Genomic DNA, 27406 nt, shown 5'->3' with positions numbered 1-27406 from the left:
CATGTTTATGTTGTTCCCTGATAAAATACAAATGTTTCTTCTGGTACCTGTTCAGAAAAAGAAAGAAAAAAAGGTTTACATACTGTGTATGTATGTCTGTTAACTTGCTGTTGCTCCAAAGTGCCCGTTATAACAATCTGATAACATTGCTTTAAAATAAAAGCATGCAATACACTAGTTTTTACTTTATTTTTTAATTTGGCGCATAATGCGATTAATCATAGAAAAATCATGCGATTAATCAGTTTTATTTTTTTCAAACTATGCCCAGCCCTAATTCATATGTGAATGAGGATTATCTCAAGCTAACATTTGGCAAATTTAGGAATTAGAATTTAGAAAGATTCTGCAGACGCAGTAAAATAAAAACTTAAATATGTATTTGGGATGTTTTTGTTCCACTATTTTGAAAGAAGATTCTTCCTCATTATTGTGTTGTATTGTGCTGTATTGTGTTGTACAATAGTGCTTACTGTAGCATTTTATTCATAATATTATTCCTGTTCAGGAAGCAGGCCGAGTGAAAACTCTGAGTTAGTGAACCCTGAGACGAGGGAAACTCCTGTCTCTAAGAACTCTCTCTCTGTCTCTCTCTGTCTCTCTATTCAGGATGAAGGACACCAGTAAGAAGAACAACATCTTCTCTCAGTTCAGGAAGAACGACCGAGACAAACAGAAACTGATAGAGACTGTGGTCAAACAGCTGAGGAGCCTGGTCAACGGCATGTCCTCCTAAACACACACACACACACACACACACACACACACACGTGCGTCACAGTCACATGCACACACTGAACTGCCAAGACGCTCACAGAGGAAGAAGATGTTCGTCCATGTAACGAAGTGATAACACACAACATGAAAGTGACATACGGGGAATTTACACACACACAAACACAAGCTTGTGCACACACACACACACACACCAACACACGGACAAAAAAAGGGACAGACAGGCCGCTTACACACACACCACATAAAGGCACAGCAATACACTCACTGTACAAGGCATGCAGGGAGCACACACTGAAGACTCAATGTAAAAATAACACACACATGCTAAACTCTTTACTGGACAGTTCACAGGAACAATAAGGTGTTTGTAAAGTATTTTTAATGGCTATGACGAGACAAAATATGTTTTGTACATTGGTGAGAGTGGAATGACTGTCTGCAGAGGGAGAACGCCACAGCGCAGGAGGGATGCTCACAGGTACTGGGACAATGAGGTCAAAGGTCAACACTCGGTGAAAACCCACATAACACATTCAACATAGTAACACATATACTCAGAGTTTCACTAGAGCTCCTCTGTCCTCACCACAACGTTGTGTGTACCACATGTTTTTTATAGAAAATATTTTATTAGGGCAGTAACAACTAATCGATTAAACCGATTCAAAACATTGATAAGAATTTCATTCGACACGCTGAAATTTCAGCATGGATTAGTTATTATAATTCACGCCATAACACCATCTCTGAGGGCGTGCGCAGTAATCCATGTGTCCCCCGTACGACGAATCACAGGAAAAGACGAGGAAGTCCACGGACACGGACAAAGAGCAGCGACACGATTACAAAGTCAAATTTAAAAAGAGAACGAAACGGGCAGAAATGCCTTCTGTCTGTAAGGATCCCTGCAGGTCCTCTACAAGGAAGCTATTTTAGAGCTAACGCTTAATGCGACGCCCGGCTACGTCACAGGTCTATTACAAAGACAGAGCGGTCACTCGAACAAACGCTTCTTAGGTTGTGAGGTTACTCAGCTTAAACCAGATCCAAGTGTAAGAGTAGGGAATAGTTCATGCCATCAGTCAGTTTTTCATAATTCTTTACAACATACATTTTATTGATATTTGATCCATATATCAATAACTTTTCCCCAATATCCAATTATTTGAATTCATGGTTTTATTTTAACAATTGAGCATTGTACAAGAAGACAAAATAATATATACATTTTTCTTTAATGTGTGAAAAACACAATCTAGCTTTATTATTTTTATGCGTTTAATGATCGATGAGTCAAAGTAATAATAGATTAATCGATTATTGAAGCTAGTTGCAGCCCTAGTTCGACTCATTGTTCCAATACTTTGACTGTTTGTTCCTGTGAAACAAAGTGCCGCCGAGCTCACAGACGGATGGAGGAATGGATGATGACGTCTCAAAAGACTGATGTTCAGGAAACTAAAGGAGCTGCTGTGCTGAACTCCTTGGTGGCTTTGCTTGCTGGTCGTCTCATGTTCTGCCTCACATCCAGCATTTAGACCGAGCCCCTGAGAAGGAGACTCACAGGAATGGGGGTGAGTCTTTGACACCCTGATTGTAGTCTGAATAGTCACATGTTCCCTGCACACCAGAATGTCAAGAAAAAAAGGGCAGAGATCTGAAAAGTGGCTTTTTTAAATGATTTGCTCGGTCTTGGATGCCGCAACACAGCAATTTACCAAATATTGCAATCTGATCCAACAATGCACATGTTCACGCAAATCCAGCCCTGGTCATTGCAGGTTGTTGTACTGGATTGTATTTCACTGCACTGGTGGACACATCTGAGTTTTGGTCAGTAAAGGCTTTCAAGGAGCTGATGAGGACTTTGGTTTGGTGTTGTAGTGACCACTGTGTGAGGCCATCTCAAGAGAGAGTTTGCATGTGGTATCACAGAAAACTGATCTAGTGCTGTGGGAAAGTGTTTGTATCTGGTTGGACGCAAGCTTATCAAACTCAAATTGTCCTTGCAACATCATTTTCATTTTAGCTTCCTACGTAGACACCATGTGTAGTGTATGCTAAGCCACATCACCGCCTGAGTCTGTTAAGCTCCGGGCTCAGGTATCTCCTATTACTTTAACGCGCTTATTAAATAAAGTTACATTTTACATGAAGTAGCCCACTGAGCTTGTATATAATGATGTCCCTTGACCTCTAAGGTAAACAATACAACCTTAATAGTGTGATATAACTGTAATTTGAAGTTAGTGTTGAGCAGCAAAAAACTTCATGAATACGGTAAAGTTAGCTACCTATGCTAACGTCGTCAGCAAACTAACATTAACATTAGCGTAAACGGAAAAAATACTGCAAAAATTTAACTTAATCAACTCAGCTAAAGTTAATGTTAGTCTGCTAACAACACTGTCATTAGCTACATGGCTAGCTAACATTAGCAAACTCATACGGTTAGTACACGTACACTCACGGCGATGCCGACATCCAGATACATATCACATGTTCATGGAATCCAAAATCCCCGGCACATTTCAACATCCGCACACTGACTGGCAACGGCATTGTTCCGTCTGATGACCACTACGTCCAAGACTTAGTACAGATGGTTTGTTTCCACCCGGCGACACAGCTGTACTCATCCAGAGCAGCAGCTCGTTGGCGGTGCAGGTGGCCGCTGATGTCTTGTCGACGGTGATGTGACATCATGTCGTCGGTGACTTCAGTGCATGACCTCCTCCTCCCTCTGTAAACCCCGTCAGTTGTAAAGCAAAGACACTATTTATGTGACGTTGACTGCAGTTTCGTCTTACAACCCACTCAAAGTACTTGATTCCTGCTTACAAGAAAACAAGGCCCATGTGGGAAGTTATGTTATTGGTGATTATATATACTGATATATATATTTAACAGTTCAATAAATTACATTCTAAATTCTTTCTTTTTGTTCCTCAGGGTGAAATGAAGCTTTAGAATCTTATAACCCATGTATATTCACAAAGCACAGCAATAATGAATTGGCGGCTTTCCAGCCTTGCAGGCAGTGACAAACATTTTATAATGGAAGCGTTTCTATTCTGTTTATGTTTTGGGTCTGTGCTCCTTTTTCAGCAGGCAATTTTGCACTGAAACGTGATTTCTTTTTGTTTTTTTGTTGCTTTTTGAAAAAGTTTGCTTGTAAATGCCAATGTATATACTGCATATTTTGTAAAGAAAATATTGCAGCAGTCTATCTGCAACAAACAGAATTGGAGGTTGACACTGTGATATGCACCTTCATCAACATCTAGGTAAATATGTAATTAATAAGAGTTTGTTGCTTACTTGGGGAACACAGTTGAGTACAGTGTGATGGGCTCGGTAATTATTTTTTTTGTTGGTACCTTCTCTCCACTCTTCTGGTTAAGTTTATATTCTAGCATAGAGCCTGTGTAATATTACAATATTGAATATTTAAAAACCGCTCCTAGAGAGCTCACCTAATTGCTCATAGAGGTTATCCAAAATAAAAGAACGCTCCAAATTCTGTTTTAGTCAAAGAGTCTCCAGTCCAGGGTCCAGGGGTGAGGGTGTGCATTCATGTCCAAATTACCCTAAATCCTCAAATGACCACGTCTCAAACAGTAGCTGGGCCAGGCCTAACCAATAACATTATTGAGAATATTGCAATGCCGCACATGGTATAATGCACCTTTTCACGGCACTTATTTCCATCAGCATGGCAACAATCACCACCACGTTCTCTTTTTACCACAAATACTGTTTATGGTACTGGACACACAATGAAAAACTCCCTTTTACATGTGGGTAAACAAATAAAAGAAAAATAAGTTGCTCATGCTTTCAGGGTCAACATTTCTGGCCAGATACCTTGATTAACATGAAGTATTGAAAATATCCTCATGTTCATATAGAACGGAATCCATGGCCTCCTCAACTTATTTGCTGTTGCTAATTAGTTGTTATAGATGTAACATATGGGACAATAATACTTTAAGTTTCTGAATAAAGGCCTATTTCTCAGCATTTGAAGTTAATGTTTAAATGGATTTTCATTAATATATAATGTGTCACATAATCGTGGGAGACAAGAAAAGAAAGCGTGTGAACGCGCTCACAACTGGAATGAATCGATCTGTGGTCGTTTGATTTCAACAGGCTCCTGACGTCACGACACAAATCAAAGCTGGTCGGCCAATGATTGTTTCAATGGACTTAAAGTGGAGAGAGGGTACATTTTGATATCCAAAGGAATCCTTGCTTTACCTTTGTCATTGTTCTCAGTGAGACACCCTGACTGAGATGGTGTTTTCCTAAATTTGTTGTTTTTAATTTGTGTGCTGTAATAAAAGATTATTAAACAATAATGCCTGCTTGTTTTTAAGCAACACTGATCAGTCTGTTGGTCTGTCCAGCAGCTTTCTCTTCAACAAAATGTATCAAAGCATCTGAAAAGTGAAACTAGCGAGGAAGTGTTGTAAACATGCATTCTTGCTAATGTCCACCAGGGGGCGACTCTTGTGTAAAAGTACATAGAAAATGACTTAATTTATTCCCTCAGTAAACATCGTAAACATGTGTTTATGTCTCTCTAGTTTCAAGTCTTCTTCAATACAGCATGATGTTCATTTAGTAAATCATGGTTATTTCGAGTCAAACAGACCATAAGAGGGTAGAGTTTAGGGCGGGGCTACAATGTGATTGAGGTCACTACCACAGCGTTATGCGGTCTTGTTTTTGTCTTAGAACTTTAACCGTTTCGCAGTGTTTTCACTTTTAGTCACCTAAAAATGTGGAGATATAATCAACTCTTTAGCGCTCTTGTGTCTCATTACTGGTTTCCAAAAAGCCAAGATGCTGAACTTGACACTGAACTTGAGGTTTCAGAACTGCAATCCACAAACCATCGGGGTACGTCACCGTGACCATATCCGCTTCTCATGTACAGTGTTATGGTTTATACAGTGCAGAGCGGGGCCTCTAACATGAATATGATTGACGCTGTCGCAAATGGTTTCCATCGTTTGTGTTTCTCGAGATCCATCTTAGGTTAGCAGTTTTCCTTTGATCCAATCCATTTTTTTAATTTTATTTTTTGACTTACTTGTAAATCATTATCATTACATTCCTGGCATTTAAGGCTCTTATAAGTCTGCTTTCTCATTTGCGTTTCCCAAATTTGAACTATACAACCTGTTGAAGAGGTAAATGAGAAAATGTTTTTGAAAGTGGGTGAAGTGACTCTTTAAGGCCACTGAGTGAAACGAGAGTGTGCCTGATCCTTAACTGAACCACCGGCCTCAACCTAGATATGGGTGCTCTCCCCCTCCCTCTTCCTCTCTCTCACACTCGCACAAAGACAGAAGCGTCACTTGTTCTGTGGAGGTTTTCTTGTCATCTTGTATCTCGCCCTCGGAGCCTCGCTGTGTCCCACCACACACACGCTAACTGGGAAACAGTAAGTGAACTTTGGCCCGGGTCAGTGCTTGAATGCGAGGATCCCTGTCGCCGCAGATGTAATGAGGCGAGAGACATTTGGAGAGCTCTATTTTCACTGGACAGCATCCACCTTGCCAACACACACATTTGTTTTCCCCACAGGGTTACTGTTACTACACTCTGAGCTCTCCTGTTTTGCTACATTCTGCCACTGCGCTTCTCAAACATTGTGGCCCTTGTACCTATCGCTCTTCATCCTTTAAGTCACCAAACACACCCTCAACTCCCACAATGCTCCGAGCGAGTCATCTACGGTCCAAGTGCAGAGGAGTTCCAACCATGAACGGATTACCAGACATTGGGCACCAAGCACAGACATGTGAAGGGCCCCAAACCCTCCTCCATAAGAACAAGAGCCACCGATTCAGAGAAAGCTTTCTGTGGTCTTTTTGGTCATTTTGTTTCTCTTTGTAGTCGTTGTACATGTCTTTGTAGTTGTGTTGTCTGTTTTATAGTTGTTTTACTTCTCTGCATTGGCATTTTGGTTTCTTTTTGATTGATTTGCTTCTCTTGTCGCTCATTTAGCATCTCTTTGTACATGTTTTGTGTCTCTTTGTGGTTATTTTCTGTCTATTTGTTTATTTTCAGTCTCTTTGTGGTTCTCTTTGTGACTTCCCATCAAGAAACGTTGACTGACACTGCCAACACAGGCTGTGGCCCAGGGGCCCCTGACCGGTTGGGTCCACAGGCCTGTTCAGTGATCCGTCTATGGTCCTACCTTGACGGGTTAAGATGGAAGTCTAGGAGAGATGGGAGTTTTCTCCTACCACTGTGTCCCCAGGGCCTGCTCCTGGGGGGGGTACGGTGTAGACCTGTTGTGTGTGAAATGTGTCTCAAGGTAACTTCTGATATGAATAGAAATTGTGACATATTTTTGCATTTGCATGTAACCTATAACCTTTTTACTTACACACATAAAGCCTACTCCTAAAAAGCTAGTATTTTCAGTATTTTTGAATTCACTAATAATCAAAAGGATAACACGTCATGTCACAGGAGTAGTCTTGATTTAAAAAACCAGCAGACATTACGTTCCTGTGCCGAGAGGGAGGGGGTCCTTCCTGCTAGTCAGAAGTGACAAGTATTTCAGAGCAGGGATCAAACACTTTAACAAGGCAGTAAACAGCTTTCACATTCACTTCAACAATACAGCGGGCAGACAAGGGAGGAGGAAGAGACCCGGGAAGACCTTCACATGGTCTGACCAACACAAGTACCAAGATCATAACGACAGTAGTCTGTTTTATCTTCTCTCTTGGTTTGAACCATTTAGCGCTCTTATGGAAAGACGTTTTCTCACTCTTCCATGCGTTTCTAGTGGGAGCCAGAGAATGACGTCAGTGGACAAGCAGCAAGTGACCCCTTGTTGAAGCAGGAGCCTGACACGCCCTCTGACCTCCCGCTGACAATGCGCCTCAGGTTTGCACTTTAAACTACGAATCCTAGAAGTCAGGAAGAGCGGTTACCACGAAGTGTGTCGTAAGCCGGAGTAAACGCAGACCTGCTCAGTTGGCACCTGCCGCGCTATTCTTCATCAACAAAGAGCGATGACAGCAATATCGGGGGGACCGTGTCACACATATTGATTGCCTACTTGGCAGCATCGACTCGGGGACCCTGCAGTGTTGGCATCGTAACACTGGGCCACCTGAGACCAGCAGACGGATGGCCCTGGAAGGCACCACGGCAGATGGTGTGAACTTCTGGAGGGGCTAAGAGGGCCGAGTGGGGAAGGCTGGCAGCATGGGGAAGGAAGGAGGCGAGCCTTGGCCTCTCCCGTGTGTGTGAAGGAGAAGGTTTTATATGTGTAACACTGGAAAGCTCAGAGCTTCCGCCCAGGTCCAGACCTTTGAACCCTCCCAACTGCACCGAGTTCGAGTTGGCTGATTTGTCTGGAACGTGACAGGAAGTCGCGGTTTCTCGATTAAGACTCTTGGAGCCAATGAGCGCCGCCGTGAGTGTCTGCTGTACGCTGAACCAGAGATGTAGCAACAATGGAGGCAGAAACGGACAACTTTGGTGCCGAACACCACTTTAAAATCTGGGAGGAGGTATTATTTCCCTCTGACAAGAGGCCGGATTGAGACTCTGGCACAGCTTCTTCTTCCGTGGCGTTTTTGTTGGCCTCTCTTCTCTACTCTTCTCCATCCTTCCTCCTTTGTGTCTGTAGCCGTAACGTAAAGCTATGTACTGCCACCTCTTTAGAAACACATCTAAAATGTTCACACAAATTCTCTAGAAAAGACGGCGAGTCTGGACCAGAGAATTCCCCCGACATCTCGAATCCTCATTGGATACTCTTTGGCTTTGGGTCTGCTGAAGAATACTACATTTTATATGACTTTCTTGACAAACCAATTAATTTTAGATGGATTGATAGATTAATATATATTTTATCAATCCTCAAGGGGAAATTTGTTCTCGTAGTAGCACCTTACACCAGACACAAAATAAACGTGTGTGCGTGCGCGCGCGCGTGTGTGTGTGTGTGTGTGTGTGTGTGCGTGTGTGTGTGTGTGTGTGTGTGTGTGTGTGTGTGTGTGTGAATGCACAAATACAATATAATACAAATAACTGGAATTAAATATATGTAGAGCTGCAGACTCAAAAAAACTTGCAAAATGTAAAGTATGTATGGCGTGTCTTCTCAATACCTCTCGACATTGTTGGCTTAACTTTCTCTCGTGCTGCTCTTAAAAAAAAACGTTGCACTCCAGTGATTAGACCGCAAAATTCCAATCTCCTCCACTAGAAAGGCCCTGTAGCTACCATTCAAGAGGGCATGTTTGTTGTTTTATGGAGGGAAAACACACACACACACACATACACACACACACACATACACCACCTGTAACTGTCACTGCTGTAACTAGTGCTTGGTACACATGTTTTAATAAAGGAGGTCAAAAGTCAAAGTCTGTTTCTCTCTCTCTCCTCTCCTCTCCCTGCCCCTCACCCCCTCCCACACCTCACCCCCTCCCAGCTCTCTCTCTCTTCTTTCTCTCTCTCTCTGTTGTTTTCTCTCTCATATCTTCCTCTCTCTATCTCTGTTTGATGGACAGTGAACTTGGTAGAGTGTGAGAGTTCACTGGGATGTCAGGGTTACAAGCAGGTCAGCCAGTGAGTGAGCTGGGGGAGGAGATACAAACATGTGCGCCTCTGCACTTGTGCTGTGTGTGTGTGTGTGTGTGAGTGTGTGTGTGTGTGTGTGTGTGTGTGTGTGTGTTATGTTAACAGTAAGCACAATAACAGATGTCATGGTGGATTCATCAGCTGTAGTCCTAGAACAGACAGACTGCTGAGCTTTCATCGTTACAGCAGAGACAGAAAGTAACTCTTACTGCGACTACTTACTACTACTACTTACTGCGTACTTTATTTAACAATAGTTTAATCTTACTGATAGGTGAGGGTTTGTTTATATATATATATATATATATATATGTGTATATGTGTATGTATGTATATGTGTATATATGTATATGTGTATGTATGTATATATGTATATGTGTGTGTATGTATGTATATATGTATATGTGTATGTATGTATGTATGTATGTATATGTGTATGTATGTATGTATGTATGTATATAATGTTACTCTGTATTTGACCAGGTTGCTACTACTTTTAAACATTCTGATGCTTCTACTTCAGTAGATTAGCACTTTTCAATCATTTTTCATAACCTTGTGTGTACTGAATGAAGCCCCACATCTAACAGAAGTCTAAAAAACCATCAGACACGACTATAAATAACAGTGAACACATCCGTTTATAACAGTTACATAACTAAAATGGAGGAAATGTAACGCTTTATACTTTTTCCATCCTATTTACAGAAATACGTAGAGGGGGCCTGGTGCAAATGAACCAAAACAAATCTGTCATGGAAGCCCTCCATGGAAGTTTATACTGGTGCTGTCATGGGTAATGTAATGGGATCATTAACATCAAATGGGATTATTCCCTGGGAAGCGTGAACATGATCAGTAAGATAATTACACATTTTCTGTTGTATTATTTATAAAATGTGTGTGAAGGTGTTAAGAGTTAGAGGAAAATTCCTAGAATGAAAAGGTTCATCCTCGGGGGAGCCTGAAAGTGATATTTTGAGACTATAAAGGAGGCTTTTGACCTGACACGGAGGCAGTACACATACATTGGAGTGTACCATCACAGCCTCATACAGGAATAACAGCATGTGACAGCAGTGAAGGTGTAGATTTCTGCTCGAGGGCGGAGTCCAGCAGCTGAACTGCAGGTTCATTGTGAGCTTATGGAGCAGCATGGTTGAGGTGAGGACTCAGGAATCATTCTCCACACTTGAACCTCCCTTCGACCGTCCCCCCACACACACACACACACTGCCCTCATACTTTATCACACCTGAACAGCAGAATCCTGTCTCACACTTTGACATTGTGATGAGAAGAATTCGCCATCTCCGGCATCACCAGCTGGAAACCCATTCACCCTGAACATGCATCAGCCGCTGTCGCTCCAAACGCAGAGGGTAAACAGGGATCTGCACCTTCATGTTGGGGCCGATGTCGCGTTCAATTGCTGTGGAACAAATTTGGCACCAGATTGCAGAGTTCCTTCCATGAAACTGTATAGGGAAATGATCAGGAAGTCACAGTACCTTAAAAATAAAGCGTTATTGTTTTATTTGCCAAATAAAGGTCTCCAAGACTGCTTTCTCAAGTGGACAAAGCTGGGAACTTCCCTGGGGCCCCTGGAGTTCTACAGCTCCCATGCACTAATTTATTGGAATAACTTCCACTAAAGGACCACACGATCTGACACGGTGGATGCAGGATCGGGGAAATATATCGAAGAGAATTGGACACATTGCAGAGTAAAAGGGAGTGATCCAGGGGCCCCCAAGAAGGAATTGTCTAATTCACCCAAAAAGTAATACATTCTGGTATAAATAATGAAATGTAGTAAACTAGCCTACAGAGCTTAAAAAAAACTCTGACTCAGTCTTACGCAATGTTTCTCATACTGTGGGGTGTGACCCAGTGGGGGGAAATGCAGAATTGATTTATTCCAAGACCTTTGAGAACTTCACATATTACAAACATACAAAGTACACGGACATACAACATTAAAACGTGGTGAAATGCTTGTTCTGTCTTGTAAATGTTTACGTAACGCTGTTAACAGGTTAAGCTTGCGCATGATCGACAGGCCAGATTCTGGCTGTTTTGCCAATCTCGAGGAGATCTCTGCTGTTGCCTCTCGAATCGAAATGCTGCTCTAAGCTCAACCAGATGCATGACCTGAGAGTGGCATACAACCCTGTTTAAAAAAAGATTTATAATGAAAGGCAGGCTCGTTGTAGCCATTAATACTGATACTTTGTGATAGCTCACTGTTTTCCTCATGTCTTTTTTTGTCTTTTATATTTATCTGTTGTATATGTGCAAAGAGAAACCTGAGTGAAATTCCATGTATGTGAAAATGTACATGGCTATTACAGCTGATTCTGATTCCGGTATCTGCATTCATTTTGTTTAGTTTTTCTCAGGTTGCACTATAACGTTATAATCTTGAAATAAAAATTGCATTGTTCTACAAAGTGATTGCACATTTTATTTGTCGTTGTCTGATGGAAAAATCTGGTTTACTTGAAAGGGATTGACAGATGGAGATGTCACACAAAAATGTTTTAATATAAATTCAGCATGGAACATTTTGTTACAATTTTGGTGGGGAACCACTGGACTGAAGTAATCCCTGATCCCCCAGAGAACATGTCCCAGTGTCTGCAGCCCTGCTCGTACTCAGCAGAGTCAAGGGAAACATCTTGGAATTTTACATCCGAGCCATAATATGGGAGATCAGATCATATATCCAGGCTTTTGTGTGGGACTGTAATGGTGATAGTTACAATCCCTTCCTGCTGGGGTGAACCTCAGGGCGGGAAAAAAACTGAAACTGCACACAGTCAGTCAGAAGAGACACATCCATGTAATGTGGAGTTGTAAAAAAACATTTTATTCTGGCAGACTATCCCCCTCCCCTCACCCCCAAGCTACGCACACACGCACGCTCTCTGTCTCTCTCTCACACACACACACGTCCTGTCGTTATGGCAGGTCATAAAACAAACAAACAAGAGACCAAATGCAGAGTGAGGATGTGGTGGCAGCAGAACTCTCTCTCTCTCTCTCTCTCTCTCTCTCTCTCTCTCTCTCTCTCTCTCTCTCTCTCTCTCTCTCTCTCTCTCTCTGTTCACTTTTCATGCAGCGTAGCCCGTGGATAACCTTGCGTGTGCGCGCCCGCGTGCCACCGCCCGTCTCTACTGACCCAAATTTGAACCCTCTGAGAGATATCATTTTTATAACAACACACACATACACGCACGGTAGGAGAGAGAGACGGTCAAAGTCTTCCTGTAGATTAGAGAGAGGGTTCAACTCGAAGGCGGACTGATAGCAGCTGCGGGCGCGTCACCTCTCAATCAGATGCCCTCTCGTTTTATATGATGCACGTGAAGGCAGCCGAATAAATAAAGACCACCACGCGTGCGTGCGTGTGTGTGTGTGTGTGTATATGCGGGCGCGCGTAAAGTGACCCAAACTATATAAAACAAAGTTGGCGTTGAATGGCGGCAGTGAGACTCACGGGGAGAAGGATTAAGACATTCTTCTTTCCCAAAAACAAAAAAAGAAGAAGTGCTGCTTAAGAGCCGCTCGGCTGCTGAATGCAGGCCGCCCTGCAGGCATCATTACTGATCCCACAAGCGGGGCTTAAGCCAAGGTAATGAGTGTGCAAACTAGCCGCCGCGTTGCCAACAAAGGCGTCTCGGGACGCGCTCCCATTGTCTCGGAAGGGAATCGTCACCTTTTTCTTTTTTTCCCTGCATCAGTTGAAATCCGCCGCGGATTGTCCGCGTGCAACAGGAGGTAGGGATTAAGGATGCGGCCCCCGTGGAACAAATGGCGAGGGCGAGCCGAGCCAGTGGCGAGCCGGAGGCGGGGCCGAGCGACAAGCCCACAATTAAAGATGAACTTTGAGTGAACTAATTTATCTGAGGGAGGAGAAGGTAACGGCAGCCTATAAAAGCGCCGGGCGAGCAGCCCGGAGTCACCGTGGCCGCCAGAAGCCTTTCAGCAGAACCGCACCGCGAACTCTCCAGTCCCCCCAAAACAACAAGCAAAACAGAGAAAGCCGAGCTGCACCATGGCCCTGAGCACGCTGCTGGCCACCTTCCTGTGTACCCTCGTGCTGCCCGTGCTGCTGTTCCTGGTGGCGCTGAAGCTGTGGGAGGTTTACATGGTCCGAGGCCGAGACCCGAGCTGCCCGAAGCCGCTGCCCCCCGGCTCCATGGGCTTACCCTTCATTGGAGAGACGCTGCAGCTCATCCTCCAGGTAAACGCGGGGACACGGTGCCTGGCGCTCCCCCACGTGGGTGAGGATGCTCCGGGACACTTATTTATTTATATATATATATATATATATATATATATATATATATATATATATATATATATATATATATATATATATATATATATATGTGTATATATATATATATATATATATATATATATATATATATATATATATATGTGTATATATATATATATATATATATATATATATATATATATATATATATATATATATATATATATATATATATATATATATATATATATTCAATGTATTTATATCTGTTTTCATATTGGTAAAGAAACAGCATTGATAGCACCAACATCCACATCCACAGTGTTTAAATTGAGTGAATGTGCTATTTACATACACCATGTGTTATGATTGATTTGGTGGATTATTTTTAAGCATTCATTTCATGTAAAAAACGACCGACTTGATGTATGTGCATGTGGATCACTGTTATGTTTGCTCATGTGTTGCTCCACCTCTACAGAGGAGAAAGTTCCTGCGCATGAAGCGGCAGAAGTACGGTTACGTCTACCGCACGCACCTCTTCGGCAACCCCACGGTGCGCGTCACCGGAGCGGATAACGTCCGGCAGATCCTGCTCGGGGAGCACCGGCTCGTGGCCGTGCAGTGGCCCGCGTCCGTGCGCACTATCTTGGGCTCGGACACGCTGTCCAACGTGCACGGAGCCCAACACAAGAGCAAGAAGAAGGTGAGTTCAGCTTCCATCGGAACCCAGATGGAAGAAGCGGCGGCGACTTGTTTTCTGTTGTCAACTTCAAGTACTTTTATGTTTGATGGCGTATTCATCAGGATATTGAGCGTATCTACTGAATTATTTTCTTCCTTTTGCTTAATTCATATGAGGGAGCACAGCGACTAACATGTTTTAACAGTCTAGTCTCATCATTACTGTGTCTGATGATCCATTACTGAACAAATAAGATTAAATAAATGAAAAATCTGTGTGTGCAGTTTTCTCAAATTATTTTCTGTAAAGTAATTAACCATATAATATTATTAATAATAAACTACACTGAAGTTGAAAAAAATCTCACCTGATGTGAAAAAAAAAAATTAAATATGTAGATTTGCACTTGAAATGTTTGAACTTTTCACTGCTCCAAAAGAAATCAACTTTCAGAGTTTTCATCAGGAGTCGTTGGCATAACATAATACGCTGTACTGTTACCATCAGTGTTGGTGGAAGCAGAAGCCCATCCTATTATTTGACTAACGCGCCTTCCCGTCTCCAGGCCATCATGCGGGCCTTCTCCACCGAGGCTCTGGAGCTCTACATCCCCGTCATCCGGGAGGAGGTGCGGGCCGCGGTGAAGGAATGGGTGGCCAAAGACTGTGTTATGGTCTACCCGGAGATGAAGCGGCTGATGTTCCGCATCGCCATGAGGATTCTGCTGGGCTTCGAGCCGGAGCAGATCAAGACCGACGAGCAGCAGCTGGTGGAGGCGTTCGAGGAAATGATCAAGAATCTGTTCTCTCTGCCCATCGACGTGCCATTCAGCGGACTGTACAGGGTAAGAGGCACTCCACATTATCTAAACTATTGGTTATGAGTAGTTTATTGGAGTAAATGATGACATGTTAAAGGACCACACAAGGGATTTTACAAATCAGAACAACCAAGTTTATTAAAATGCTGATGTGTGATATTCACGGTGGAGAATTAATTAAATTAATTCAGTAAATCAGTATTCAGCAAGTGTTGTGCTAAATCATCCTCTTACGTTGTGTTTGTCCTCTGCCCTCCACCCTTCCCTCCCTTATTTCCACCTCTCCTTCTGCCTTCCCTTCCTCCAGGGCCTGAAGGCAAGAAACTTCATCCACTCCAAGATAGAGGAGAACATCAAGAAGAAGGTGCAAGAGTCGGACAAGGACTGCAAGCACAGAGACGCTCTGCAGCAGCTCATCGACAGCAGCAGGAAGAACGGGGAACCGTTCAGCATGCAGGTAGTGATGCGACGCATCGCATTTACCTGGTCAAACTACACCTGTGTAGAAGACGAAAGAAAGCATCCTCCATCCGTCTTGTAAGCCTTTGTTTACTTGGGGCCCTGAACTAATTATATGTGTCTAAATGTCTGCTCCCAGGCCATCAAGGAGTCCGCTACAGAGCTGTTGTTTGGGGGCCATGAGACCACAGCCAGCACAGCCACCTCTCTGGTCATGTTCCTGGGCCTGAACCCTGAAGTTGTGGATCGACTGAGGCAGGAACTAATAGAAAAGGTAATTACACTGTGCTAATTGTTCCAATGCCTTTATCAATAGTGCCTGCTGCAATGAACAGTCAACATAACAGACTATCTTATGTAACTTTCCATCTCAGTTATTGATAGTATCATGCAAGGCAACATTGAATACAGGTGCCTAAGGGGAAATTTAGAGCATATTCATTTTTCCACACGGCGTTCAACATGGCGACGGCTCTCAGTGAGCGGGGCTAAAAAGTTTGCAAATGCTCTGAATATCAAGGAGAGGACGCTTAAGCGTGAGCAGGAAACAACATTCTTGACCTTGCAAACAGAAATTGACCTATAAAATGTCTTCTATCTTTTTCCACCCCATCTCATGATCTTCACCACCAAATGAAGTTTGCTCAGTTGTCCAACTGAACAAACTGTAACTGCTGGTGAAAACCATGAGATGTTGTGTAAACCTACGGGGGAGAAAGCTAGGGAGAGGATTGTCATCGTGCTGCAGCATCTTGGTGGAAATTCACCTCCCATACAACTCTAATCTAATATTGTTCCTTTATGAGAATGAAACAGGAGGGCGAGGATACCCCATGCTTGCCATAGAGATGGTAATCCTCAGTGAAGCTTTCTCATTCATTAGTCTGAGGCATGTTAAACCCTGATCAGCGATGATTCTTTGAGCTGCTATAGAACTGGTACTCGGCTTCTCCTCACAAGCAATATGTCTCTTTCTGTCTTCAGGAGGAGCAGGGGATGGAACTCCACAATCTAAACATTGAGTCCTTGGAGCAGTTGAAATACACGGGCTGCGTCATTAAAGAGACTCTGAGGATCAACCCTCCTGTTCCCGGAGGCTTCAGAGTGGCCCTCAAAACCTTTGAACTCAATGTAAGTTACCGAAGATCTCTGTAAAGCAATGCGTGAGTGTCAGATTGAGACACAACTAAAAAGCTGAACTTGCTGACTCATTATTTCCCTTCACCAATTCAGGGTTACCAAATTCCTAAAGGCTGGAACGTCATCTACAGCATCTGTGACACCCATGATGTGGCAGAGATCTTCCCCAACAAGGAAGACTTCCAGCCGGAGCGCTTCATGACCGAACCCTTGGGCGACTCCTCCAGGTTCCAGTACATCCCGTTTGGAGGGGGCTCCAGGATGTGTGTGGGGAAAGAGTTTGCAAAAATCCTGCTGAAGATCTTCCTGGTGGAGGTGGTCACAAAGTGTCACTGGACTCTTTTAAACGGGCCCCCCACCATGAAAACAGGACCCATTGTCTATCCTGTGGACAATCTGCCAACCAAGTTCAGCAGTTATGTATAGAAATGAAACCACTGACGAGGGTCTGTGTCCGAAAAGCAGCGTAGAGTCAAATTGTGAGGTTTCCCAACGGTCTCAAATCCTCTGTTTTTTTTTGCCTCCAAATCCACACGGGAACTCCAGTGAAATGAGGTCAATGGGAAGTTATGGGAAATTTGATACCGATCAAAGGTTGATTTACACGAGTACAGAAAGTATGTTCATAATTCAGATTTTCTGATCTTGGTCAATGTGGATTTTTTGACCAGGCATAAATTGTACATATTGTAGATGACTTAAGAACGTATTTTACAGTTTATATTATGATCTTAATAAATATATATATATATATATATATATATATATATATATATATATATATATATATATATATATATATATATATATATATATATATATATATATATATATATATATATAATGAATGTTTGTTTGAACAAACTAAATGAGAGGCACTATACATAGACATGGAACACTTTAATCAGCTCAAAGGTGTATCTTTAGGATTATGTACATATGTAATGTAGAGTGTTTATATAACTTTTGTATCTTACCCCAACTTATTTATGTGACTTGTGTTGTACTGTCTGGGCTTTTTATTTAATAAAACTGTTATGCGGAGAAACTTGTTTTTTGTTATTTCATTTTAATTAAACTAATGTTTTTGTGAGACTGAGCAGAAAAGATGGAGATGAATCTTTTGTCCGTGTATCAACATACACAGCTGGGGTAAGGTTAGCATAGCTTAGCATAAAGACTGGAAGCAGTGGTAGAGAGCTAGCCTGACGGTCCACCTGGAAGGCTGAGTGATGAACACAGTTAGAAAGCAGAGTGCTTGCCAAACCTCTCTTACTCTCATCAACTGCTCCTAGTGTAACATGCCGGAATTTAACCGACGGTGGTCGGGTTGCATTGTGGGGGATTTAGGCACCTGGTGGTAACAAGGAAGACGTTCTTTTCTAGACTGTCCATTGTGAGTCACTGTCATGGACGAGCAATGCTAAATAGGAAGAGTCATTTTCATAAAATGTCAACATGACATGCTGGAACTACTTCTTCTCAGTCGTGTATCTTCTCACCCAGCACTTCTGTTCCAGATCAGATGAGATCATTCGTCCTGCAGCGGGGATATTTACGGATTTACAGCAGCAGCAGGTTACCAGGCACCTGTTCAACAAAAACTCCTTGTGAACCCACACATTTTCTGTTATTTATATTTCTTCTTCTGTACAGATTAAAACAAACGCAACATTTTGATTATTAAATATTATTGTCGGTGGGGTATTTTTTGTATTTGTTTTGTTTAAACCTGCTCCCAGTTGTTATGCTAAACCCATCCTAAACTCCAGCTCCACTACTCATGTTGATCTTGCTTATAGCACACTAATTCATTCATAAACAGGATATAATGAGAGGTGAAGAACAGCTCTCTTGGGTTATTAGGAAAGGTAAAGTGTGCTGATGACAGTTCATGTATTTAACTTTGTAGATAGAGGGTGGGTGGTCCACATTCCATGATCCTTACAGAATCAATAAGTTGTGCAGAGAAAAGAAACATAGGAGAGAAATCTGGAATCCATAGAAGGAGGGAAAGCAAAGCAGAGGCCTGATGACCCTGGCAGATGAGATGACAGAGGGTGAAACAGAGTTCACGCTGATCAGTTCAGTTTCAGGGCACTGAACCCGTATAGACCTTCAGTGGAAGCAAGGAAGTAGGCCAGTAGCATGGGCACATGTTTACTGCAGGCCAGAGATAAGATTCACATTAAGGACAGTGAACAGCTTGCTGTTGAATGTTGCAACGTGTCAATGAAGAGCGTTAACAAGTGTGAATCTGGGTGTTTAAACAGAGCCCTCGTTGGGTGTGTAGCCGGCAGAGAGATCTGCTGATAAGAGGCTCTGGGTGGAGAGAAGGTTCAAATGAAGTGTATGGGATTTGAACTCCAACGAGAACACTTCTCTAGTTTAGAACACATCTGGAACTGTTGACAAGCAACAAATCCTTTAGCCCAAACCAGCAAAAGAGTAGTTATTAGCTGGATCGTGATCCAGACGTTTTATTGTGAATCAAATACACAAACTCATCTTCACACACGAAGGCTGGCATCTCCTTAGATTCATAAACATGTTTCATAATGTACTCACAACAAGAGTGTGACTGTCAAAAGACCAGAACATTGTCCAAGCAAGGAAAGCGGTTCATAAAGACATTTCTGTAAGGTTTCTAATGTCCTAACCGGCTCATGATGACCACTTAAGTCTCGTGCATGTCCATGGGAGAGGATCTCACTTATCATGCATAGACATCCCTTGTAGTCTGACCCCATTTACTGGTAATAAATGACTGTTTCACAGTCATGAAATGGTAGACACAGAGGAAACCAGGTTTCTTCATGCAAACTGGTTATGCACAAGCACATCACATCAACAGGGAATGTTTTAAAGTGTTGTCATTGAAACATTTTGTTGTGTATGTATCTATAACACTTCCAAAAAGTCTTCACCTAACTTGGTAAATGAGAGCCAGTGTTTGTGCAGGCCAATGGCAGCTTTACTGGCAGATGTGCTTTGGCCTCTTTCACAAGTTGTTCCTCTTTCTGGTGCCCTTCTGATTTACACCCAGCCTCCCTCCACTCCATGGCGACTTCTTAGCATTGTACGGTTGTCCCTGGCCCTTGTTTATTACTGTGCTACTTGTGATTATTGGATCCACAAATGCTGAACTGTTGTACTTATTGTAAGTCACCGTTGATAAGAGTTTCAGCTTAATGGCCAAATTGTAATAGTAAATTGTAGCTGACACCTTTATGTCCGGCCATCCTATCCCCGCTAGTCCAGCCCTCGAGCGATGTGAATGAACTTCTCTGAACTTTGCCTCCTCTCCTCATTCTAAAGAGCGTCTGCTTCCCTCCATTGTTCACCATCACCCAGTGGAGACAAAACTTTGCTCGGCCAAGGCCATTTTGGTCTAAATTTGTGACCATTGTAGTGAATTTACAACACAGCGTTGAAAGAGGTTTGAAACTAGCTCGCTTTCATTTAGATCCTTAGGCCTGAACATGGTCAAGGGTAAATCATTGTAATAGCTACAGAACTGTTATTGAAGGCAACACTTTTATCCACCAAACCACTTTGTTGCCATGAACAGTGCCTGAGAGAGGTGAGGGGTGGAGGAAGCAAGGACAGCCACCATAAAGCGAGAGAAAATCTGGTCCACCTCGCAGGTTTGTTTGGTTTCAAGATTAAAATATCCATGTGCCACCTTGTCCCTGACAAAACTCAGTTCCCATACAACTAAACTGCTTTCTCAAAAAGGTTGAGAGGGTAATGTATTTTCTCCTGGTTGCAGTTTGAAACATGTGGTTGAGGTTGAAAATTGAAACAAAACCAAATAACTTTTAGGGAACATGATTTGTGGGAGACCAGGTTGGTATGCTACAGTATTGTAAACCACACGATATGTTTTTATAGTGTTTTTAGGGGGGAAATTACATCTCACTCGTAGATTATACGGTGGATCGATGGATCCCTTCAGATACATGATAAAAGCATATAAGAGCAGTCCAACATTAAAGAAAATATGCCAGGGATCATTTTACACTTATTGTATCTCGCTGCCTTCCGCACAGCCGATGATCAGCTTTAAAATAATTTACGTAGTAGAAAAACCTTTCCCTGACTCTTTTTCTTTCATATGTCAAACTTACAGGGGGCTGTTTTATCTCTGATAATGGCCTTAAAATCAAATAAATGGTTGCAGAAGAAAGAAATAACCATATGAAATGAAAGCCACTTGTCTTCATGCTATCACGTGTGCTTAACCAGGCACTGTGAGGATGCACTTTCACTTCAATGGGCAGTTATCTGGCCCGATAACCAAGGTCATTTAGAATGGATCAGCTCATTGAGTCTGTACTGGAGAAGTCAATGTAAATCAATTTGAGTGTTAATTCCTCAAACTGCGTTTGCGCAACGTCTGCTGGCCCCTTGGCCCCTGCTGGGGAGTCAGATGAGTGCCCAATAAGAGATGCTAATGGCGTCATTAGCATGGCCCTTGGTGGCTCACTGTGATTATTCATAATTTGAGAGACTGTTGACAAGTTCAGGAGGTCAAATAGAGTTCAGCACCCTGGAGAGAGGTGCTTGCTTATCACATCAACACTCCTCTGATCAAAGTTTATCTGCTGCTGTTATAGTGGTAAAATGTCCAAAATGTAAGAGGATGGTTTATAATTGTCTGTTTCATGCAACTGGTAGAGTCAGGATGAATCCATCCAGTTCTTCAGGCCAAAGTAATCACAGTTACACTAATTTGTTACAATAAGTCTTTATTTCTGGAGACCAGGAATACTTCTTGGTCACACTATTTGAGGTCTCAGTCTCGTCTCTCAAAAACTCCCAAAGATGTTGCAAACTTCAAGAGGAGATACATTAAAATGAGATAATCATCAGCCACTTTGTCTGAAAGTCCACCATTAGCATCACATTGCTGTGGTTTCAACCACACAGCCGTGTCGTTAAGGCCCAGCATGACCTCTGGGTTGCACCGAATACCAGAGTTTCTTTTACATTCAGGTTCCAGTCGAGGTTTACCATAAAGTACTCACTTTTTACACATACTATACTATGACTTGTATTACTTTTCCTGACATCTTGTAGTATTTATTTTTAGACATACTATAGAAATATATTTACACAAATAGACTTTTTAAGGCCTTTTTTCTTCTTTTAGTTTAGTTAGTAACAAATGTATTGTTTTTCAGACGTTTTACATACAATACTGTCAGTTATTTTGCCATACAGTATAATGGCTTTTTTATAAGTTTAGTTGATATTTTCTTTTATATATATATTTTGTATGGCATCCATTTCCACTTCTTAATGATGAGTTTGTTTTGCTATTTTATTCAAATACATATTTTCTTTCATACTATGCTACTACGTGCTATATTTCGCCATTTTGTCTGACTTCTGATTTTCATATAGAAAAATGATTTATATAATACTTTCTTCTTGCATAAAATACAATGACGTTGTTTATAGCATTATATACTTTCATATTTTATTCAAAACTATACTATGACGTTATTCTGTTGTCATGGTGTCTGTTCTCTGTGACATATTTGTATTGCAGAAGCTATCATGACATAATTATATGCCATACTAAACTATGAAATATTGTTTATGGCATACTATACTACAAGATACTATACTATGGCATATATTTAGGATTTTTTTATTTATTTACTATTTAAGTATTTGTAATAGCATTCTATAAGGTGACATACTTTTTATGATATTTTCATGACATAGTATATCATTATAATTTTGGATGGCTCCTTTATGGCATACTATAATATGACATATTTTGTGAAATATTATAAAAATAATAATGAAACAATAATAAACAACATAGTATCAGAACAATATATTGTTGTTGTGTTTTCGGCTTGTCTTTGACCTCTCGGAGAGCTGCTTCTCATGATCCTCCTCCAGCGTCTTCAGGTTGACGCTGGCGCAAAAAACTATAAATATCTGACTGTTCCACCTGTGGATAGTAGTATTTATCCAGCCTCAACCTCTCCACCTCACCTCACTTTTTCTTTTTAGAAAACACTCAATTACATATTTATGTGACATATGGATCTGGCATGTCCCTAAAATTATAGGAATAATAGATATAATGAGTAGCTGCCAGTAGCATGCATGCTGTTTCTTCTACTCCAGGTAGCCATTTGCATTTCAAGTCAAGACATATCATTTTAACAGCCAGATTGAGCTTCTCTGTGAAGTCAAACTCAAAGAGGACCCCGACAGCCATGCAGAGACAAACCCACAAGGAACGAAGCAAACCTCTTGATCTGCACTCCTGAATGATATCTGCTTCCATTTTAGTCTGCAGAACTTTGGTCCCTTGTTCCACTCTCTATATAATCTATATGTACCACAGTCTTTCAAACTGGCTGTTTAATTAAATAATTTAATAATTAAACCTCTTCTTAAGAAGCCCACTCTCAATCCAGAGGTGTTAGCACTGGTGACAATTACTAATGACCTTCTAGTTGCACTAGGTCATCATTGCAATTGAGAACTGGTTCTCAACTGATTTTATCTGGTTAAATAAAGGTCAAATAAAATAAAAATAGTTGCGTCAGATAGGGGACTTGTCTTTGTACTTGTCCTGTTAGATCTTTGTGCTGCATTTGACACCATTGACCATGACATCTTATTAGAGACTAGACCAGTTGATTGGTATTAAAGGTACCGCACTGAGCTGGTTTAAGTCCTATTCATCGGATCGATCTCAGTTTGTATATGTAAACGATGAAGCCTCAATGGACACCAGTGTTCGTCATGTAGTTCCACAAGGTTCTGTGCTCGGACCAATTTTTTTTTACCTTATATATGCATCCTTTTTAGGCAATATTATCAGAAAACACTAAAAAAACATGTTTATTTTTATGCCAATGATACTCAATTATATCTGTCAATTAAGCCAGATGAAATCCACCAAGTTGCTAAACTTCAAGCATGTTTTAAGTCGTTGAAATCTGGATGACTTGCAACTTCCTGCTGTTGAACTCGGACAAGACTGAAGTTATTTTACTTGCCCCAGAACACCTCAGAAATCAATTATCTGATCATATAGTTTCTCTTGATAGCATTGCTCTGATATCCAGCATCTCTGAGTTATCTTTGTCCTTTAACTCCAACGTGAAGCTAATCTCAAGGACTGCCTTTTTTGCCTACATAACATTTAAAAAATCAGGCACATCCTTCTCCTCACCTACAAAGCCTTAACCGATGATGCACCATCATATCTTAAGGAACGTATAGTGCCATATTACCCTACTAGAGAGCTGTGCTCACTGAACGCTTGAGCTACTTGTGGTTCCCAGAGTCTTAACAGGTAGGATGGGGCCAGAGCTGGTGCCCCTACTCTCTACCTCCTTCTGCTGACGTGGATCGTGGTTATCTGGATTATGGTCTATGCCGACTACTCATTATATGAATAATATCTGTCATATTCCTTGAATGTGCTGTAACTCTGTTATGGTGTTGATGACATGACATCTATTGCTTCGGTCCATCCTAGGAAAGAGATCCTCCTCTGTTGCTTTTCTAAAGGTTTCTTCCCTTTTTCCCTGTGAACTGTATTTTTCTGTTTATTTGGGGGAGTTTTTTCTGATCCGATGTGAGGTCCTGGGACAGGGATGTCGTATGTGTACAGATTGTAAAGCCCTCCCAGGCAAATTTGTGATTTGGGGCATTACAAAATAAAATGAATTGAATCATTGTGAGCTGAGCAATTCCGTATCGATGCAGTGACAAAGCATGACAGAGTTTGGTTTTCATTCAGCTCAGCATGAGCCTTCACTGCGTTGGCTGATATTTACTGTCGCGCTAGTTCCCCCCCTGATTTTTTTGTTTTACACACACACAGCGGAGCTGAGAGACAGCATTTAAACACTGTGCAGTCCGCCAGCTTGTTGCTCTCACCACATTATTAACTGCTCCGATTCAATAATGTTTATTGTTTGAAAGAGAAGCAGGGAAAAAGAGAAAAGCTGCATACAAGTGCAGGTCCATTTACCATTCTCTTGATGTTTTCTATAAAGAGTTTGATTGACAGGCCGTTCATCCAATCACATTCCAAGTACTTTTTGAAGGTGCCTGCCCTTCTCCAAACAGTTTGTGATCACAGCTTTGAGGATGTTTGTGTTTAAAAAAAAAAACATCTGAAAAGTCAGATTAGCGTCTCAACCCTCAAATCCAAGTTCATGAACAACTGATCAAACATGACGGATTATTTTGAGGAAGACTTTATTTTCTCTTTTTGCTGTTGTGCAGGCGAGGGTTGTGTTGTTGAAGGGGGTTGGAGGCACAGCGAGCTGCTATCGCTGACCTCGCTGTTCACAGCTGAACGTAAAACATCTGACAGCTACAGAACAAACTCTGCCATCCTCCTGTGAGAGGAGGCCAACAACACAAATGGAATGGATGAAAAAGGGAAGGGAGACAGGAAAGGAAAGAAATCAGGGAAATTCAAACGTGTCAAAAAGTGTATCTCATGTATGAACTTGAGCCTGAAGTCCCAGCCAGAACAGGAAACTAAAGAAACCAGGTAACTAGGTTAAGGACAAACAAATCCACATGTTTGTGGAAGCTCTCGTACATTTTGCTCAAAAACACTGAATCCTACATTTCCCATAATGCAACAAATAGCACATTTCCATTCCTCTCCCGGCCTGATAAACACCCTCGTGTTCCAAACTCCACACATCCAGTTTGTAATTCATGCTTTCTGTTCGACATTTGCCTCCAATATTAAGTGACTTTCACTCCGATGACGTCATAATTTTTCTAATGAAGAATTGTCTCATTGACCACAGAGGACATTTTACAACTACTTAGCTAGTTCTATGTAGTTGTTTTGTTCTTGTTTTGGTCTATTTGTAATTGTTTTGCATCTCTTTGTATTTTTTAGGTTTCTTTGTATTCTTTTTGAGTCTCCTCCTTTTGTTATGTTTCTCTTTGAGTGACAATTTGTATGTGAAGGCCAGGGGTGCCCCTGACATTTTGGGCCTCAGAAATTCATCCATGACCATTTAATGAAATGGTAAGTTAGACAACCAAAAAAAGACAAAAAGTACCATTTTAAGGTTATTTATAAGCTGTGATGAAAATATATGTAATTTGAATGAAGGAATTCAATTCAGTTGTTTAATAATTGTTAATTCATTAATAACTATCTGTCATTCAAAAACATGTTCTCATTCATCCTCTTCTCGCAGAAATACAGTTCAACTATCACCTGCTCTCATGTCATGAGTCAGTATTCAGCCAACAATAAAAGTGAGTACACTCTCTCAAAAGGCCCACAGGTCAGGTGTCACTACAGGTATGTGAACTGTGAACATTAGAACACATCTTACATAACAGGGGCTTGTTTTCTTGGTACTGTTAAATGAGCAGCAGTACACTGTTTCTTTGAACTGTATCATTGTATAAGTACCTTTATCTATACCTTCTTAAGAAATGTCATATTTCACAGGACAGAAAGGGCATGGAGGTGTAATGATTTCCCCCTTAACATAACTTATCTAGAACTCCTTTGGCTTTAAATTGGCATTTTACTTTTTCCAACTAAATAAAATCAAGCTAAGTAAGTGTTCATGTGCAATACATTTGCGTTACTGTATTGGTACATAGCATGAATATAATATGAGAATATCAAATAAAAAAATCATGTTGAGCACAAACATCAAGAAACAAATATATAATTGAAAATTACAAGAAAATTCAAAAGAAATAGTATAAAAAAAATATGAAAAGCTGTATAGAAGAAAATCTTTATAAAAATTTGAAAAGAAACACTAAAATATGCTCAATATCGGAATTAAAATGAAAGAGCATTGCAGCCTTTGAAAGTAATCTTGAGCTTTACAATGTGAAAAGGAAAAATACATGTATAGTAATATAAAACACCTTTCTGATATCCAGACCACAAAAGCATGTTTACACCGAGAATCGAACCATCGATGTTCTGATTAAAGGTCAACCCACTCTACCACTGAGCCACAGACAGCCCAAAGAGGAGTGTTAATATCACGTCTAGTTTCAATAAGAGATGATATTAATCTAGTTTTGTTGATAAAGACAAAAGACACTATTCATGCTAACACACATCACAACACACGTATGAACTTATTCCAAGAGAGATAGAGTGCATGTAAATCTATGCATTATGCCAAAATGCAAGAGTTCTAATAATTAGGATGTGAATGTTGAAAAAAACTGAATATATTTTTCCATTGTGTTTTATCATCTTGGTGCATGTAAGGAAAAGCTTTGCCAGAGATTATTCTATTTATTTTGGCAGCGCTGTCATAGTTTGTACAGAGAAGGCTGACACGCTTCAGCCACATTGTCCCAAGAGCTCAGTGGAACAAGAACAGTTGTTTTGGTTGCGGATGGGGAAATCCTCTCCGTTTCACTGCTGTCAAAGTCCACAGGGATTACAGTGTGCTGATTATCCTGACGGCCTGTTGCCCTCAAACATACTTTGCCAAGTTCAAAAGTTCAGTTCAGCTCTGAACTCTGACAGGGATTCTGGAGGCAGGCGATCCATTCTTCTGAGAGAGTTTGTACTTCCAGTAACAGAGATTCCCAATAAGGTTCAGGCAATACTTAGAATAGCAGGGAAGTTACAATTTCAGGTCAA

The 27406-nt window shown here is 41.3% G+C and overlaps 2 protein-coding genes across 9 annotated transcripts in view; both read left to right on the top strand.

Moving 5' to 3' along the window:
* exoc6 (exocyst complex component 6) overlaps nt 1–5088 on the top strand; it is a 45184-nt gene extending 40096 nt beyond the window's left edge. For all 8 annotated transcript variants that reach the window (XM_068582660.1, XM_068582658.1, XM_068582656.1 and 5 more), the window contains one exon: nt 610–5088. In XM_068582660.1, the coding sequence (XP_068438761.1) occupies nt 610–736 (127 nt within the window). In that variant the 3' untranslated portion in view covers nt 737–5088. The remainder of the gene's footprint in view (nt 1–609) is intronic.
* Nucleotides 5089–13308: 8220 nt separating this feature from the next.
* cyp26a1 (cytochrome P450, family 26, subfamily A, polypeptide 1) lies at nt 13309–17358 on the top strand. The gene is made up of 7 exons (XM_068583374.1): nt 13309–13615; nt 14136–14360; nt 14905–15183; nt 15467–15616; nt 15758–15892; nt 16612–16749; nt 16852–17358. Exons 1-7 carry the CDS (start codon nt 13427–13429, stop codon nt 17182–17184), a joined length of 1449 nt encoding a protein of 482 aa, XP_068439475.1. The 5' UTR covers nt 13309–13426; the 3' UTR covers nt 17185–17358.
* The last annotated feature ends 10048 nt before the right edge of the window (nt 17359–27406 follow it).

The sequence above is a fragment of the Clinocottus analis genome, unplaced genomic scaffold (assembly GCF_023055335.1).
Source record: "Clinocottus analis isolate CAN_PGR_092001 unplaced genomic scaffold, fCliAna1.0.p SCAF_19, whole genome shotgun sequence".
Classification (NCBI taxonomy): Eukaryota; Metazoa; Chordata; class Actinopteri; order Perciformes; family Cottidae; genus Clinocottus; species Clinocottus analis.
The sequence above is the reverse complement of the archived record's forward strand: the minus strand, read 5'-3'. Positions and strand labels throughout refer to the sequence as shown.

Bases quoted from the DNA above. Each gene is read 5' to 3' on its own strand.
- cyp26a1 (XM_068583374.1), top strand. From the start codon at position 13,427: ATGGCCCTGAGCACGCTGCTGGCCACCTTCCTGTGTACCCTCGTGCTG. The intron at 14,361-14,904 runs GTGAGTTCAGCT...TCCCGTCTCCAG, and splicing joins AACACAAGAGCAAGAAGAAG to GCCATCATGCGGGCCTTCTC. The intron at 15,893-16,611 runs GTAATTACACTG...CAGGAGGAGCAG, and splicing joins GGCAGGAACTAATAGAAAAG to GGGATGGAACTCCACAATCT.